Source organism: Podarcis erhardii (assembly GCF_964252035.2).
Source record: "Podarcis erhardii genome assembly, chromosome: 3".
Lineage (NCBI taxonomy): Eukaryota > Metazoa > Chordata > Lepidosauria > Squamata > Lacertidae > Podarcis > Podarcis erhardii.
In genome coordinates, this window is record NC_138507.1 from 17,008,203 (window position 1) to 17,025,258 (window position 17,056).

Here is a 17,056-nt window from a genome sequence, read left to right on the forward strand (position 1 = left end):
AATGTAGCACTAATGTCTCAACAAATGAAACTGATCTGTGGAAAATGTAACTTGAAAAAGGAGACATTGCACGTACTTTTGTAAACCAAGAAATCTTCAATAAAAAAAGAAAGAAATTTATTGACAGCTGCAGGAATTGGCAAGCAGAATATAAAATGGAAGAAAGGTATAAAGAGGTGTGGGATATAGCTATTAACGATAAATTATCATGTGCCATTAAGGTAAGAAGGGGAATATGCAGGGAGAAATGATTTTGAGGAGATATGGAGGGTGTTTGTAGAATTTGTACTGTTAAAACAGAAAGGGGTAAACTACTGCAAGAGGTTTTGAAATTTTGGAGTTGGGGTAACACAGAAACAGTGCTGAGCATCACAAGCATATTGAAGACACTGCAGCTTTTAACTGTGCACTTAATAATAAATAAATGGCAGGAAGCAGTGAGGCCAAGTGTTTAATGTAGAGCCAAGTGTTGTAGAGACATATCATGACCCAGAAGGCTGAACCCTGTTTTCATTTATTCAAATTCTCTGGATTCCTGCTTTTATATGCTTTTATACTAGTTTTGTGTTTTACGTTTGTTTTAATGACATTGTTTATGGTATTCATGTTGGGCATCACTTAGAGATTTTTAAAGTGCTTTAAAATAACAAAATTGAAAAAATAATAATGAAGTAATGTCAGTTCCTCTCTATTCTTCTCTATGCCGCAGTTGTCCTTTGTGGATGAAAGAGCATTGGAGAATTTGCTGCGTTTTATGACTGGGCGGAAGAGTTTTTCTCCATCTCTTGCCTGACTTAATGTGCCTTAGGGCATCTTCTGAAAGACTAACACCTTTTCGGAGCGAGTACCTGTGTCAGGAAGCGTTTGCCACGCTGGTGGCATCCTGATTCGATGTTACTCATTTGTTCGGAGTCGTGACAAAAAGCAGCAGCTGCCCCCCACCCCGACAGCTCAAACTCACATTTCCCATCTTTGCTGGTAACAAAAAGCCTGAAATTGGTGTTGGGTCTCCCTTTCCGTTTCTCACTCCTCTCTCAAACCATACGATGGGCTTTACTCTGGTGGCCTGTGCTGAATCTATAGGGATATTTCTTTAATTTTCAAGTATGCTATTTGTTCTGCCACTTTCTCCGAGAAACAGAACTGTTTTCACCCCTCCTAATGCAGGAACCTGAAACCAGCAAGAGAAGGCTGGTCCTTCCTGCGGTTGGCCTCAACCGGAAAGAGGTAAGACAGAATGCAGCATGGAGAAGAACAGAAGGAGAAAAGGAAGGAATAGTTATTCCTCTTTGTCCTGTAACTTTTCTTCCCGCACCATGATTTTTTCTCCTCACACAAAAATGCAACCCAAAAAGACAGGGCCACTGTATAGCAATAACCACCTTGCACCCCGACCTACAATTGTGTCAACCATATTAAAAATAATTACAGTGGTACCTCAGGTCATAGGCGCCAACTCCATGGGGCCTGAGGGGGCCCGAGCCCCCTCAAAAATTTGTTTGGGGGGGCTCTGCCCCCCCAATAATTTAAGAAAATTATTAGTTATATTATGCTTTGTAAAATCACAAAATTATGTTGGTATTTTTTATTTTCCTTGTTTGACGATAGTTACCTTTTAAAATACATTCAGTAATGAGTTAAAACAAAGCCACTCCCGATCTAGAGAGGGGGTGGGGTTGCGGGCTCTCGACCCATCAACAATCTCGCGGGGCTGGCGTCAGCCCCGCGAGAAGCGGGGATTCCCCCTAGCTCATTAATATTCACCGCCCACGGCGGCAGACAATCGGCTGCCGCAAAGGGCGGGCCCTCACAGGTTCACTTAAGGTCGGGGCAGCCCGGGGCTTGCCCCTTTCGTTCCCCCAGCAGCAGTGGTTTGGAGGTCTTGGGCCCCCCCAATATTTTTTATAAGTCGGCGCCCCTGCCTCAGGTTAAGTATTTAATTCATTCTGGAGGTCCGTACTTAACCTGAAACTGTTCTTAACCCGAAGCACCACTTTAGCGAATGGGGCCTTCTGCTGCCGCCGCGCCGCTGCTGCGCAATTTCTGTTCTCATCCTGAAGCAAAGTTCTTAATCTGAATCACTATTTCTGGGTTAACGGAGTCTGTAACCTGAAGTGTATGTAACCTGAAGCGTATGTAACCTGAAGTGTATGTAACCTGAGGTACCACTGTATTAAATATTTCTTGCCTTTCATGCCAAAGCTCTGGCACCTTTAATTTCATCAATATTGAATGATTCCTCCTGCCTCCCCGTTATTTTCTTACGTGGTTTTTCTATACACAAAGCTTTTCCTCAGATGTCCTGCAGTGGCATATTGAACATCTCCAGACTTTTAAGCTGGAGAATGCAATAGTCATGAACTATTCTTAATATTTATATAATTCTCCCTGTACAGACGTAAGCCTGGACCAACATTTGCTCTTTTGTGTCATTATAACTGCTATTTGCCTTTTTTTTTTTTTTTTGTTCTTGGCATTTATTGCTCTCTATCACATTAGCTTTCATAATCCCTTTCTCTTTGTTTAAAACAATCTCATGGCTTTTGCACCTGCCGATGGTGCTGCTTTGTAATTTATTTGCTTTGCTTGAGAGATGGAAGTGGAGGCAGCATCATGTCTCAGCGTTAAAGAAATGCAATCATTTCATCTATGTGCATATTTCCAGATTACCCTCATCTTCCTAGTGGAGGTGAGGCCATTTGAACAAACGGGGCACTGCTCCCTGATCTCTGTCTGCCCTCAGACAGCCAGCGCCCCCCCAGCCACCGCCAACCTGCCTTCCTGATTTCCTTACAACCAGTTCATAGGGTGCCACTGTCCATCAGATTCCTCTTCCTTTAGTCTGCATACAGTGTGCTCATACCACTGGTTTAAGAAGCTGTGTACACACGACATTCACCACAATCTCCTTCTATCTGGTAGTTTCTGGAGAAATGCTGCATTTTGAGAGTCTCCATCACCATCATTCAACCCGGACACTGAGGTCCAACTCCGAGGGCGCTCTGGAGGTTCCCTCTCTGCGAGAAGTGAGGTTACAGAGAATCAAGCAGAGCCCCTTCTTGGTAGTGGCGCCTGCACTGTGGAACACCCTCCCATCAGATGTCAAAGAAATAAACAACTATAGTCATACCTTGCGTTACGTTTGCTTCATGATACGTTTTTTTTCAGGTTGTGTCCCACGGTGACCTGGAAGTACCAGAAAGGGTTACTTCCGGGTTTTGCCGCTCGCGCATGTGCAGGCGCGCAAAATGACGTCACACACATGCGCAGAACCGGTGAATTGCGACCCGCACGTGCGCAGATGCACCACTGCGGGTTGCGTTCTATTCATGTTGCGAACAGGCCTCCAAAACGGATCCCATTCACAACCAGAGGTACCACTGTATCTGACTTTTAGAAGACATCTGAAGGCAGCCCTGTTTAGGAAAGTTTTTAATGTTTGATGTTTTATTGTGTTTTTAATATTCTGTTGGGAGCAACCCAGAGTGGCTGGGGAAACCCAGCCAGATGGGCGGGGTATAAATAAATTGTTGTTGTTGTTGTTGATGATGATGATGATGCACTTTCTATACACACAAGAATTTCCACATGACCCACAACCCCGATTGCACAGGGTTCCAGGGTACATGGAAGCCTCTGTGTGTATGTGCCTTTTGTATTGAGAGAATGCATGTGGCATTCTTCTGAAGAGAGCATGAAAGGCTTCCAATAAAGGTGAGGTTTTAAGTTGCAAAATGAGCACATTTTTGAAAAAGCAAACAAACACCATTCTGCAACTTCAAGCATTTAGCCCACTTCCCCCATGCCAGCTGAAAAGCAACAGTAGCAGCAAAAGACAACAATACCCTAGTGTTGTGATATAAATGGGAATGGTTATTTAATAGCACTGTGATGGCAGTGGCGTACATTTTTGTTTCTGAGCAGTGGTTGAGCAATGAACGCCCACCTTAGTGTGGCATCCTGTGGTCCCTATGGTAGCGTGGCTTCTGCGCATTGATAGAAGAGGCATCTTGATAGAAGAGCTTCTCTCTTCCCTCAGGAGGCATGTTTTCTTCAGAAAGCCTCTCCTTAGCCCTGACAGCCACAATTTCCTGGATGATATCCTCAATTTCATTCGCTGTTAAGATCTCTTTCTCTGCCTTTAGATACGATGGCCCTGGAGTCGGCAGTTGCTCCCGTGAGAGTTGGAGATCCCATCCAGGATTTGGTTGGATGCCCTCTGGAGCACAAAAGTCAGACAATTGTTCCCTTTTAATTTCTGCTTTTCCCTCCTCCAAATTCCCACCTGATAGCATTTCCTCCCCTCCCCTTTTATTCTGCTTTTGTTTCTTCTTCACTCTATCTTCTTCATCGAAGATTTTCTGAGCCACGTCCAATATACTAATCCACTGAGGAGAGTAAGAAAACTTTCTCCATTTCTTTGAGGGCTCCTGAAAAAAGGCCAAGCACACTTTCACATATAGGGTTAACGGGAAACACTTCCATGGTCTTTATAAGCAGTTGTGATAATTTCAGGTGGAGCATATGGATGCATAGGTTTACCATGATAACTTCTGCCCCTCAACTAAAATGATCAGAGGTGACGGCTCTCTACATTATACTTGGCTTGTGAGTCTCCCAGGGCAACTGGTTGGTTATTCTAGGAGAAAAGGTGCCAGATGACATAAATAATTGACCTAATCAAGCCAGACTTGGGCAGGTGTGGAGGACTCCTTGTTCCTGAATGGGGTAACTGTGCCCCCGAAGGACCAGGTGAGCAACCTGGGAGTCATTTTGGACTCACAGCTGTCCATGGAGGCACAGGTCAGTTCTGTGTCCAGGGCAGCTATCTACCAGCTCCATCTGGTACACCAGCTGAGACCCTACCTGCCCACAGACTGTCTCTCCAGAGTAGTGCATGCTCTGGTTATCTCCCGCTTGGACTACTGCAATGCGCTCTACGTGACCCGGAAACTACAATTAATCCAGAATGCAGAAGCAGAAATGTAATCTAGCCCCAACTTATTCTTAAAGGTAAAGGGACCCCTGACCCCTTAAATTCGTAAAGGGACCCCTGACCATTAGGTCAAGTCGCGGACGACTCTGGGGTTGTGGCGATCATCTTGCTTTATTGGCTGAGGGAGCCGGCATACAGCTTCCGGGTCATGTGGCCAGCATGACTAAGCCACTTCTGGTGAACCAAAGCAGCACACAGAAACGCCATTTACCTTCCTGCTGGAGCGGTACCTATTTATCTACTTGCACTTTGACATGCTTTTGAACTGCTAGGTGGGCAGGAGCAGGGACTGAGCAACGGGAGCTCACCCCATCACTGGGATTTGAACCGCTGACCTTCTGATTGGCAAGTCCTAGGCTCTGTGGTTTAGACCACAGCACCACCCGTGTCCCTAACTAATTCTTAGAACAGACAAAATTAATGTCTCGCTGCTTCTGTTAATCTCACCATTAAAGGAATTACAACCCTTGGTGTTAGTTTCCCCATTTTTGCTTTCTTCAACTCCACAGCTGACTGTGATTCTTGGAGAAGACCTGCAATGAACATGACGCAGAATTAGAAAATTGTCATTTGCTTATTTAAATGAATATTTGCAGATGCTTATGGAACAAGACTATGAAATGCAAAGCAGCATGAATATCTGTGGCTTAGATACACATAATAAAATCCATGGCTTAGATCCATATCATATCCCACTTTTCAATAGGGATGGGTGAACCTGCTAACCCCATTAGCTTGGCTCGGGATTTTTCCAAATCCCAGCTTCCCCAAATGGTCTCCTCCGTTTTCAGGATCTCGCAATTATGTAGTCCAAACCCCTGTTATTTGCATCTGAGCTTTCCCCATTGCATTTAGGCTTACCAGAGCTCTACCAACTCTACTCCCTAAATGGCAACATTAACATTCCTTGCCTCGTACTGGAGAAACAAGAAAATATAAGGTGTTGGTTCAGGCAAGGTGGTGAAGCCAGTATACAGTTCATTATGTACAGCTGGTTACTCAAACTAGCTATTTTACTCTCTGTAACTATTTAATTTTGTGTTTTGTGAGTTACTACTACTACTACTAACCTGCCCTTCACCCTAAGGTCCAAAGGTGGGTTACAACCAGTGCTTTTTTTCTTTAAAAAATGTTTAGGGGTATTCTCATTTTGACTTTGATTCACTTTGGCTTATAGCTGATTTTTCCCCTGGGCCTGCCAGAATATGGTGGTTGACTAGGCTGGGGGTGTTATTGGGTTGTTGTTTTTATTTTGATTATATACTGTATTTTTCCATGTATAAGACTAGGTTTCCCCCCCTAAGAAATAATGTCAAAAATTAGGGGGCGTCTTATACATGGATAGTTCTGAGGGTGGACAGGCGATTGGTTGTTGCCCCCTTATACATGGGGGCGTCTTATAAACGGAAAAATATGGTATATTGTGGTTTTATATTTTGATTTTGTTCTGTGAACCACCCTGAGACCTCCGGGTATAGGGCAGTATGTAAATTCAATAAATAATAGTAATAGATTGCACATTGTCAAATATATAAAAGGATGTCACATATAGGAGGGAGAAAGGTTGTTTTCTGCTGCTCCAGAGAAGCGGACACGGAGCAATGGATCCAAACTACAAGAAAGAAGATTCCACCTAAACATTAGGAAGAACTTCCTGACAGTAAGAGCTGTTCGACAGTGGAATTTGCTGCCAAGGAGTGTGGTGGAGTCTCCTTCTTTGGAGGTCTTTAAGCAGAGGCTTGACAACCATATGTCAGGAGTGCTCTGATGGTGTTTCCTGCTTGGCAGGGGGTTGGACTTGATGGCCCTTGTGGTCTCTTCCAACTTATGATTCTATGATTCTACCCCCCCTCCAACCCTATTGCCACACCTAGTTCCAATTACACACAAGAATCAATAAGGTTATGGTTCTACCTACTAAAGAAAGGAAGGACTGGTTCCAAGGGAGCTGATCTCTGCTCTTCATTTTCCTTCTCTTTGCTCATATGTGAATTCTGCCTTTCTGTATGCACATCGACAAAATTGATAGGTGAATGTATAAATACTACTTTCTGACTGCAGATCAGATAATGGAGTGGGGCGGGGGGGGGGAGGGAACAGCAGACCTTTAGATTTGTGCATGAAAACACAGGAGATACACAGCGGATGCTAATGTGCCTCTGAGAAAGGGATTTTGCTTTGTTTGGAAGTATTAGGGGGGAAAGGTCAACTGTATACATTGGATCCAGACAGTGGCCTAGCATTGGTTGCTGGCACCCGTGGCAGGCTTGCATATCGGGGGGGGGGGGCAGCCCAGCCCTCACCACTGATGCTGCCAGAGTGACCCCATCCCCAACAGAGCAAAGTGGGGTCATGTTGAGCCCCCTGTCTGCCTGCTCAGGGGGCAGCCTGGCCAGCCAACACAGCCCTTTTCAAGTAGGGATGTGAGGAACATTTCCACCTCTCTCTCCCCTCTTGCTAAGTGGCAGCAAAGCTTGGCTTCAGGAAGGAAGCCAGGTGTACAACACGGCCTTAGCTTACCAACCCCAGCTGCCCAGCCACTATATTTCACAGTGTTAAAGGATGCTTGTATTGTTGTCAGCTGTTGCTATTTGTGCATGAAGAGGAAAGGTGTGCCTGGAGCTATGGATAGGCCCATATTACTTTCTTTCTGAAAACATTGGTACCTACCTACCGCTAACAGCAAGGGTTGCCTCCTAGGGATCTGCATGTGGTCGTTCTTCCTTCTCTTCCTCATTCTCATGAAAATCCAATTCAGCATCTATCTATTCCTCTGTCAATGCAATAACAGATTTGTAATCTTCAAAGGGGTTCAAATGGCAGTGTGGTGATCACACAGGGTCCCTGGACGTTTGACGGTCTATTGATCCCCGTGCCACCACTATGATCGCTTCCCCGCTGCCACTAACCCGTTTCTCTCGGGTACACACTGAGTCGAGACAGTTGTTAACATTAAACCAAATAAACAAGTTTATTTTATAAGCATTAACAAGTTTATGGTTTCAGATAATTGTTCTTGTCACTTTCTTAACCTTAGTTTCTTTACCGGCCTATACCTTCCTAATACCTTCTAACTGATTATCCCAACTGTTTAACGGACTCCTCTTAACAGATTCTCTCACTCTCTCACATCAAACTAGCCCAACCCACAGACTTATCCTCCCTCTCCCTTCTCTAACTCCAGACTGACTTCTTAACAACTCTAACTCTAACTCTAACTCCTCCCCTTGGGTTCCTGTTGGTTAATCATTTTACCCTTAGTTAACCCTTTCCTTATGACCCAGTATGATGTCACACACCTAGAAGGGAAAACGCCACAGGCAGGTGCATATTTTAAAATGTCGATATGTATACATAGATGTATGTTATCTATTATAATATTTAAGGCCACATATTTTCATATTTGCACAAGGGGTTATTTAATTGGGCTGGCTTTTGTCACCAGGAGGAGGAAAACATTATCTCTACCTCAAATTCCATCCCCACTCTGGGGTTGTCAGCTTATGAATCTCTAGAAAGGACCCAAATGGACCAAGCAGTGAAACCTGGTGGTTCAGGGTTAGACCCAGAAGGGTCCCAGTGTCGTTAGAGGGCCGAGGTTGAAAATCCCCACTCAAATCATGAATCTCACTGGAAGGACCTAATTTACCTCACAGGAATGTTGTAAGGATAAAAGGATGGAAGAGAACCCTACCCAGTGCATCCTGAACTCCTCAAAGGAAGGGATAAAACCAGAGTAAGCAAACAAACACATTTTAAAAATGGTACCTGGCACATTGAGGCAGAGCCTGGCGGAATTTGGTCAGTCATGGTGAGGGCCAAATGGAAAAAAGAAGGCATTGTTGGGCCAACTCTGGGGATTCCTGGCTTTTCAGACCTACTATTGGTTCCCTGTCAGAACGTAGTTTTAGTGGTTGGACAGACTAGATAACAAATGAATGCTTAGCAACCAAAACCCTCCTACTGATGCAAGCATCTGAGAAGCATTACCGTGCAACACCTACACCTGTTCTCTCTGATACTTCTGCAATCATGAGAGCTACACTCCTGTATTATTACTTTTTTTTTTAAGGGGCAACCCACAAATTGTGGGACCACGGCCTCCTTCTCCTTGCAGCCAAATGAAATATGCATACATGCCAGTTGACTTAATGAGTGCAATGTTCCAAGCGCTGGTTTTGACCTATAAAGCCTTAAACGGCTCAGGATCACAGTACCTCAAGGACCTCCTCTCCCCATATGAACCTACCCGGACCCTGAGATCATCTTCTGAGGCCCTTCTTTGTGTGCCTCCTCCTTGAGAGGTCCAGAGGATGGCAACACGAGAACGGGGCCTTCTCTGCAGTGGCTCCCCATCTGTGGAATGCTGTCCCCAGGGAAGTTTGCCTGGTGCCTTCATTATATACCTTTAGGTGCCAGGCAAAAAGGCTCCTTTTTAACCAGGCCTTTGGTTGACCTGATTGACATCCTATACCCTTTTAAAATGTGGCTCTTTTTTGGGGGGTGTTATTGGGTTATTGTTGTTATTTTGATTTTAGATATTGCGATCTTTTCTGTGAACTGCCCTGAGACCTCCGGGTATAGGGTGATATATTAATACAGTGGTATCTTGGGTTACAGGGATGCGGGTGGCACTGTGGGTTAAACTACAGAGCCTAGGACTTGCCGATCAGAAGGTCGGCGGTTTGAATCCCCGCGATGGGGTGAGCTCCCATTGCTCAGTCCCAGCTCCTACCAACCTAGCAGTTCGAAAGCACATCAAAATGCAAGTAGATAAATAGGTACCACTCCGGCGCGAAGGTAAACGGCATTTCCGTGCGCTGCTCTGGTTCACCAGAAGCAGCTTAGTCGTGCTGGCCACATGACCTAGAAGCTGTACGCCGGCTCCCTCGGCCAATAAAGCGAGATGAGCGCAGCAACCCTAGAGTCGGCCACGACTGGACCTAATGGTCAGGGGTCCCTTTACCTTTACCTCGGGTTACATACACTTCAGGTTACATATGCTTCAGGTTACAGACTCCGCTAACACAGAAATAGTACCTAAGGTTAAGAACTTTGCTTCAGGATGAGAACAGAAATTGCGCTGCGGCGGTGCGGCAGCAGCAGCAGGAGGCCCCATTAGCTAAAGTGCTGCTTCAGGTTAAGAACAGTTTCAGGTTAAGAACGGACCTCCGGAATGAATTAAGTACGTAACCAGAGGTACCACTGTAATAATGATGATGTTGCACTGAATTTTGTGTGTCGTAATGAAGTTGGCTTCAGTACAGTGAGAATGGACGACCATTTGCTTGCTTGTGGACTTACCCCTTCAGAAAACTAAAGTTGGGGGGGGGGAGGGATTGCTCATGCAGTGAAAGTTTCCCACCTTCTTCCCTCCACTGTAGCCCCTTGCAGACTCTGAAAAGCTTCTCAAAGGAGGATCAGAGGATCAGGAGTTTCTTCTGAGCAGTATGGAGGGTGGCAAGGGGGTACGGAGTGGCAAAGGAAATTGCCAAATATCAGGTGCAGCTACAGGAATGGGTCTACTGCCTTCAGCTGAGTGCAGTGTGCATACAACCCCCCTTGAGGATTATTATTATTTATTGAATTTATATACCGCCCTATACCCAGAGTTCTCAAAACATAAAGGCCATAGGGTGGGGAGGCGGGGCCACACATACTGCCACGTATACAACTAATGGATACACGAAAGGGGTACTAACAGTTGGGCTACATTTCTTACTGGGAAGAGATTTGAAATCTCCACCTGGTTTCAGTTTGTAGCCCAAAAGGTGTGCCTCAGAACATATAACAGTTACTGTTGTGCTTCCATTGTAAAGAAAGAGCTACTAAGTTGTACAGTGCCATACAAAGGTGACCTCGCTCCAATGGGAGATGAGCCTATCAATCAAAATGTTTATTCAGCTTTACGCCCATCATGAAACGCAACACAACAAAACAAATCAAATAAAACAGCGGACTTGTACAAGCCACAAATAGGAGGAGATGAGCCTAGATTTTTGCAGCTCAATTTTTTTGCTGCCCTTTCCATGACCATACCTCTGCACTGTGGGCAGAAATAATCTTAGTAGTAACCGGTTCAAGACCTTCACTTGCACGGCAGTTGGTAGGCATTAACCAAGGCAGTTGAGCTGTTCTGTGATGTCACAATAAGGGGCTAGAGGTCTAGTGTGCCATAGAGCTAGTCCTCTACGGTTGCAGAGAGAGATGCATTTCTTGTTGATCCTTTTGCAGATTACAGTGGTACCTCGGGTTACATACGCTTCAAGTTACATACGCTTCAGGTTACAGACTCCGTTAACCCAGAAATAGTACCTCGGGTTAAGAAATTTGCTTCAGGATGAGAACAGAAATTGTGCTCCGGTGGCATGGCAGCAGCAGGAGGCCCCATTAGTTAAAGTGGTGCTTCAGGTTAAGAACAGTTTCAGGTTAAGAACGGACCTCCGGAACGAATTAAGTACTTAACCCGAGGTACCACTGTACTTCAGCGAAGGTCATTCCGAAGGAAATGTAGATGGTGATCAACAGGCTCCTATAAACTGCAATTCGCAGTACAAAATGCCAGTAGGATAGACACTGCTGAATTCTGACCAAATTTCATACATCCTTGCTTTGTATATAATCTGAGAAAGGGAGCAGGTGGCGCTGTGGTCTACAACACTGAGCCTCTTGGGCTTGTTGATCAGAAGGTTGGCGGTTCGAATCCACGTGATGGAGTGAGCTCCTGTTGCTCTCTCCCAGTTCCTGCCAGCCTAGCAGTTCCAAAGCATGCCAGTGCAAGTAGATAAATAGGTACCTCTGCAGTGGGAAGATAAACAGTGTTTCCGTGTGTTCTGGTTTCCATCATGGTGTTCCATTGCACCAGAAGCGGTTTAGTCATGCTGCCCACATGACCCGGAAAGCTGTCTGTGGACAAACACCTGCTTCCTTGGCTTGAAAAGCAAGATGAGCGCCGCACCCCATAGTCACCTTTGACTGGACTTAAACGTCCAGGGGTCCTTTATCTTTATAATGTGAGAAGTTGCAGCCTAGAAAAAAATGTTTGTTTTCTGAATCCAAAACAAAGTTCTTTTTCATAACCATTCAGTGAATACATATGGTTTGGGAATTAACTGTGGCAGGATGTTCTGGTGGCCGATGACGGAAGACCAGTTCACACATTTATTCCTGAGGTCAAAGCCAGCAGGGTGACAAATCATTTTCACATGGAGAGCTGTTTGTGTGCACACAGCATGCAATCACACAAGAAGAGCAAGCTGATGCCACAGAGACCATTTTAAATACTGCTTTCTCGCTGACCTAGAATTTCTCTGCTGGGCTGTTCCACACAAAACAAAATGCTCAAACAGGGCAAAACAGGTTACAGACGCTTCAAGGTTACAGACTCTGCTAACCCAGAAATAGTACCTCAGGTTAAGAAATTTGCTTCAGGATGAGAACAGAAATCGCACAGCGGCGGCGCAGCAGCAGTGGGAGGCCCCATTAGCTAAAGTGGTGCTTCAGGTTAAGAACAGTTTCAGGTTAAGAACAGACCTCCAGAACGAATTAAGTTCTTAACCCAAGGTACCACTGTATATGCATTTTTCTTTTTCCTTTTGGTTGGTAAACATTGTTGGGTTGGAGAACTGCATCACAACATTTGGAGGAGTGGGAATTCACTAGTTTGGGAAGTTCAAATTAGGTATATTTCAGTTAAAGTGTGAACTGAACCAATTCCCACCCACTCCATCCCTATGCAGCAATGCTTTTTAAAGTGTTGAACTCTGTTTCAGCAAGTGAAATGCCTTGGGTAAACTGCCCAGACAGAAGAATATATGCTTCTTTTCACAGTATGTGTAGAGAGAGAGAGAGACAGAGAATAGGTAGGCAATCTAGCATTATGACTTGTTTTTATATAGCCATTTATTTATATAGCAGACAGGTGGAGGAAGCATAATCATAGTCATGAAATTGCATCTTCTGTGAAGTAGTGAGCTCATATTTCCATATTTCTATATATGAATTTGTTGTTTAAAATTATATGGCATTGTTTTATTAAAGAAATGAAGTGTTCAATGGCTATGCTTCATCTCTATTATCAGAAGCAGATACCAGTTGTTGGGGATCATAGTTGGGGGTGTCACAAGCTCCCCTCAACTTGTGCCATTGATTTGCTAGCCCAATGGTAATGAATAACATGATGACTTTTATTAGTCTAGTTGAGTGATTCAGCTCAAGATCCTTCTGCTGAGGTGTTGAGGACTCCTACCACATTCATTGAGACCCCCCGGGAATCTGGTTTGCACAACCACGTTTTACAAATATCATCCTTGCAAACACCAACCCACCCCCTCACATTTTGAGTGCTGACTGTGGAAGTTCAATTGCCCATGAGTTGAAGAATCATGGAAGCAAGAAGTATGATGTGTTTTACTTGGTCCGGCTAAAGGTGTCCTGATCTAAACTTTCCAGCACTGAGGGAACTTTCATCTCTACATAGCTGTCAGGGACTGGATAGATGAGGAATGGTGGAGACTGCCTCCCCATTCTGACCCTTCCAGGGAGGAGAAAGAGGAAGACAGTATAGATTTACAACAGGGGGTTGCGGGAGAAGAAGAGGAAGAGTTTGGATTTGATATCCCGCTTTATCACTACCCAAAGGAGGCTCAAAGCGGCTAACATTCTCCTTTCCCTTCCTCCCCCACAACAAACACTCTGTGAGGTGAGTGGGGCTGAGAGACTTCAGAGAAGTGTGACGAGCCGAAGGTCACCCAGCAGCTGCATGTGGAGGAGTGGAGATGAGAACCCAGTTCACCAGATTATGAATCTACTGCTCTTAAGGTTACAGCTCAGAGGCAGATGAGGGGGAAAGTTGGGAAATCATGGGAGAGGAGGATCAGACAGAGCCGGAGCAACAGCTGGCTGACACGTTGTCACTAGAAAGCATTCCAGACCCTCCATCTCCCAGAAACTGGCGAGCCTTGAAAGTAGGAGAGCAAAGAGCTCAAAAACAGAGGGCACGTATCAGCACCCATAGAAGTGATGAATGAGGAAGTGGGAGAGACGAAGTGGTGGTGGAGGAGATTCACTCAGGACAACTCCATTATCCAAGAAGCTGGGTTCTCTATAGCCTCCCTCTGTGAGGATTGAAATAAAAAAGGACGGCAAGAAACTTTCCCTTGTCTTCATACTTTCCTGGGCAACCAGCTGGGAGCTGCTGACAGCATCCTGACAATAGCATAAACACTCCCAGGAAAATTGCATATAGTCTTCTTGTGGGGCACACCAGCTATGTCAACATTTCTTGGATACTTTCAATGCACATAGGAAAGCATTTTATATAGATCGAGTTGGGCTATTGGGCCTTCAAGTTCAGTATTGTCTCTACTGAGTTGCAGTGATTGTTCAGGATTTCAGAGTGGGTTCCCTCTCAACCCTATCTTGAGATGCTAGAATTTCTACCTGGGACCTGCACACATTTATCAGTTGTGTGTGTGTGTGTGTGTGTGTGTGTGTGTCTGCAGATAAGTTTAGATGATTTGTCTGCAAAGCTTCCTTGAAAGAATTATCTGTGCTAACCGTTCTTTCATCATTGTGGTGTATAGCTGGAGTTTACAATGCTTTTCAAGCTCCATAGTATTTTGGATTGTTTCCTTGGTTACAGGACCCTAATCACCTTCTTAATTGCTAGAACGAAAGGCCATGGGCCAAAGGAGCAGAGATGCCCCTCAGGCTAAAACCATACAGGCAGCTTAGGTTGTTAAAGTAACAGTGACAAGTAAAAGGTATGTGGGATTACACTGAAAGCTGTAGCACCGCACATTTCCCCATAGTAAACTCCATGAGATAGTCAAAGGGCACATCTAAATCGGCAAAGGATTAATGCCTAGCAGATGTTTACGAGTGCCTCATGGACACAATACAAAAAGAGATTAAGATGAATTGCACCAGAAAAGTAAAGCTTCTTCAGGGTGGATCCGTTTGCATCTTAGAATATGATGCTGGACACCCTGAAAGTTGTGCTGAACCTTTGGAAACAGCACTTTCAGTAAACTAGGTAAAGGTAAAGGGACCCCTGAACATTAGGTCCAGTCGTAGCTGACTCTGGGGTTGCAGCGCTCATCTTGCTTTATTGGCCGAGGGAGCCGGCGTACGGCTTCCAAGTCATGTGGCCAGCATGACTAAGCCACTTCTGGCGAAGCAGAGCAACACACGGAAACGCCGTTTACCTTCCCGCCAGAGTGGTACCTATTTATCTATTTGCACTCTGATGTGCTTTCGAACTGCTAGGTTGGCAGGAGCAGGGACCGAGTAATGGGAGCTCACCCTGTGGCGGGGATTCGAACCGCCGACCTTCTGATCAGCAAGTCCTAGGCTCTGTGGTTTAACCCACAGAGCCACCCGCGTCCTCAGAAAACTAAGGAACATTCAAATTCATTTCAAATTGCAGTGCAAGATGATTAACAGAGAGTGCTCCTGTTCAGGGTTCCAGCTATTCCATTAACTAATCTAATGGATCCATTGATTTCCACATTGTAGTTTCTAATCATTATAGTTGCCCTCTCTGCCTCCAAGGAGCACCACACTTAAAAAGAAAAAAAAAAGGGGGAGAGGAAATCACAGTTTTTGGCTTAACAGCTTCAAGATTCCCTCTCCAGTCTAACATAGCCTGGCGTGTGAATGCATTAACAATAGCAAAGAGCCAACATAGGTAGCAAATTCCATGTTAGCTGTGAAATGTGCCACCCAAAGATGTGCCAATGCAGCACGCAATTAATAAAGTTTTAAAGGGGAACTAGGCAAATTCATGTTCGTCTTGATGACAATATATTGCCTTTAGTATCTTTAGCCTTTAGTCGCTTGGAGATCGTAATGGGAGAGAGTGCTGTTGTGCTCAGTTCCTGCTTGAGGGCTTCTCAAAGGCATCAGACCATTCATTGTGTTGTTGTTGTTTTTTTTTAAAATAATTTTTATTAATTTTACAACATAAACAAAAAACAAACAAACATAACACGACTTCCCCAAACCGCCCCTTCACTGCATCCTTATTTTAAATTTTTTTTAGCAATCCTTCATCCCTTTTTATATTTAATTCTCTTTAAAGCTTTTTTTTTTTTCTAAATTTCAATTTTTACAGCTGTAATTCTTTATATCCAATCCCTTGACATCTTAACATTCCAAAATTTTGCAACAATTTTTAAGATAGATTTTGAATTTTTTCCAGTCTTCTTCCACTGTCTCTCTCTTCTGGTCACGGATTCTGCCGGTCATCTCTGCCAGTCCCATGAATTCAGTCACCTTGGTCTGCCATTCTTCCAGAGTAGGTACTTCTTTAGTCTTCCAATACTTCGCCAAAAGAATTCTTGCTGCTGTTGTTGCGTACATAAAGAATGTTCTATCTTTCTTTGGAACCGTTTGGCCCACCATGCCCAAGAGAAAAGCCTCTGGTTTCTTTATAAATGTCCACTTAAGGATTTTCTTAATTTCATTATAGATCATTTCCCAGTAGGCCTTAATCTTCGGGCAGGTCCACCAAAGATGATAAAAAGTTCCTTCGCATTCATTACACTTCCAGCAATTGTTATTGGGCAGATGATATATCTTTGCAAGCTTGACTGGGGTCATGTACCACCTATAGATCATTTTCATTATATTCTCTTTCAAGGCACTGCATGCCGTAAATTTAATACCTGTGGTCCATAACTGCTCCCAGTCAGCAAACATAATATCATGACCAACATCTTGTGCCCACTTAATCATAGCTGATTTAACCGTTTCATCCTGTGTGTTCCATTTTAGCAGCAAATTATACATTATAGACAAATTCTTAGTATTGGGTTCTAGCAATTCTGTTTCTAACTTTGACCTCTCCTTCTGAAATCCTAGTTTCCTGTCCTGCTTAAAGGTTTCATTAATCTGGTAATAATGTAACCAGTCTCGGACTTTAGGTTTCAATTTCTCAAAACTCTGTAGTTTCAGGTTTTCACCATCATATTCTATAATTTCACAATATTTTGGCCAATCTGAGTCCATGTTCAGTCTTTTTACCGCCTTGGCTTCCATTGGTGACAACCACCTGGG

General features: G+C 44.4%; 1 protein-coding gene across 4 annotated transcripts; it reads right to left on the bottom strand.

Moving 5' to 3' along the window:
• Positions 1–3,852: 3,852 nt before the first annotated feature.
• Positions 3,853–11,177, bottom strand: LOC309339275 (uncharacterized protein). Of its 4 annotated transcripts, none has more exons than XM_081857450.1 (5): positions 11,036–11,177; positions 7,671–7,769; positions 6,915–6,998; positions 5,444–5,529; positions 3,853–4,430 (listed from the first exon to the last, which is right to left on the bottom strand). In XM_081857450.1, the coding sequence occupies exons 3-5, from the start codon at positions 6,979–6,981 to the stop codon at positions 3,948–3,950; spliced, it is 636 nt and encodes a 211-aa protein (XP_081713576.1). In that variant the 5' UTR covers positions 6,982–6,998; positions 7,671–7,769; positions 11,036–11,177; the 3' UTR covers positions 3,853–3,947. The 4 variants fall into 4 exon arrangements, with proteins under 4 accessions (XP_081713576.1, XP_081713574.1, XP_081713575.1 ...); XM_081857448.1 differs by having other exon boundaries at positions 7,667–7,769; XM_081857449.1 differs by lacking the exon at positions 11,036–11,177 and adding an exon at positions 10,743–10,772 and having other exon boundaries at positions 7,667–7,769.
• Positions 11,178–17,056: the final 5,879 nt, after the last annotated feature.

Excerpts from the sequence above, each read along its gene's own strand:
- LOC309339275 (XM_081857448.1), bottom strand. The coding sequence starts at position 7,757 with ATGCTGAATTGGATTTTCATGAGAATGAGGAAGAGAAGGAAGAACGAC. Across the intron at positions 6,999-7,666 it reads ACCCTTGCTGTTAGCGGTAG|AAAGGCAGAATTCACATATG; the intron begins GTAGGTACCAAT and ends ATGTGCATACAG. Across the intron at positions 5,530-6,914 it reads ACCAGTCCTTCCTTTCTTTA|GTCTTCTCCAAGAATCACAG; the intron begins GTAGGTAGAACC and ends TGTTCATTGCAG.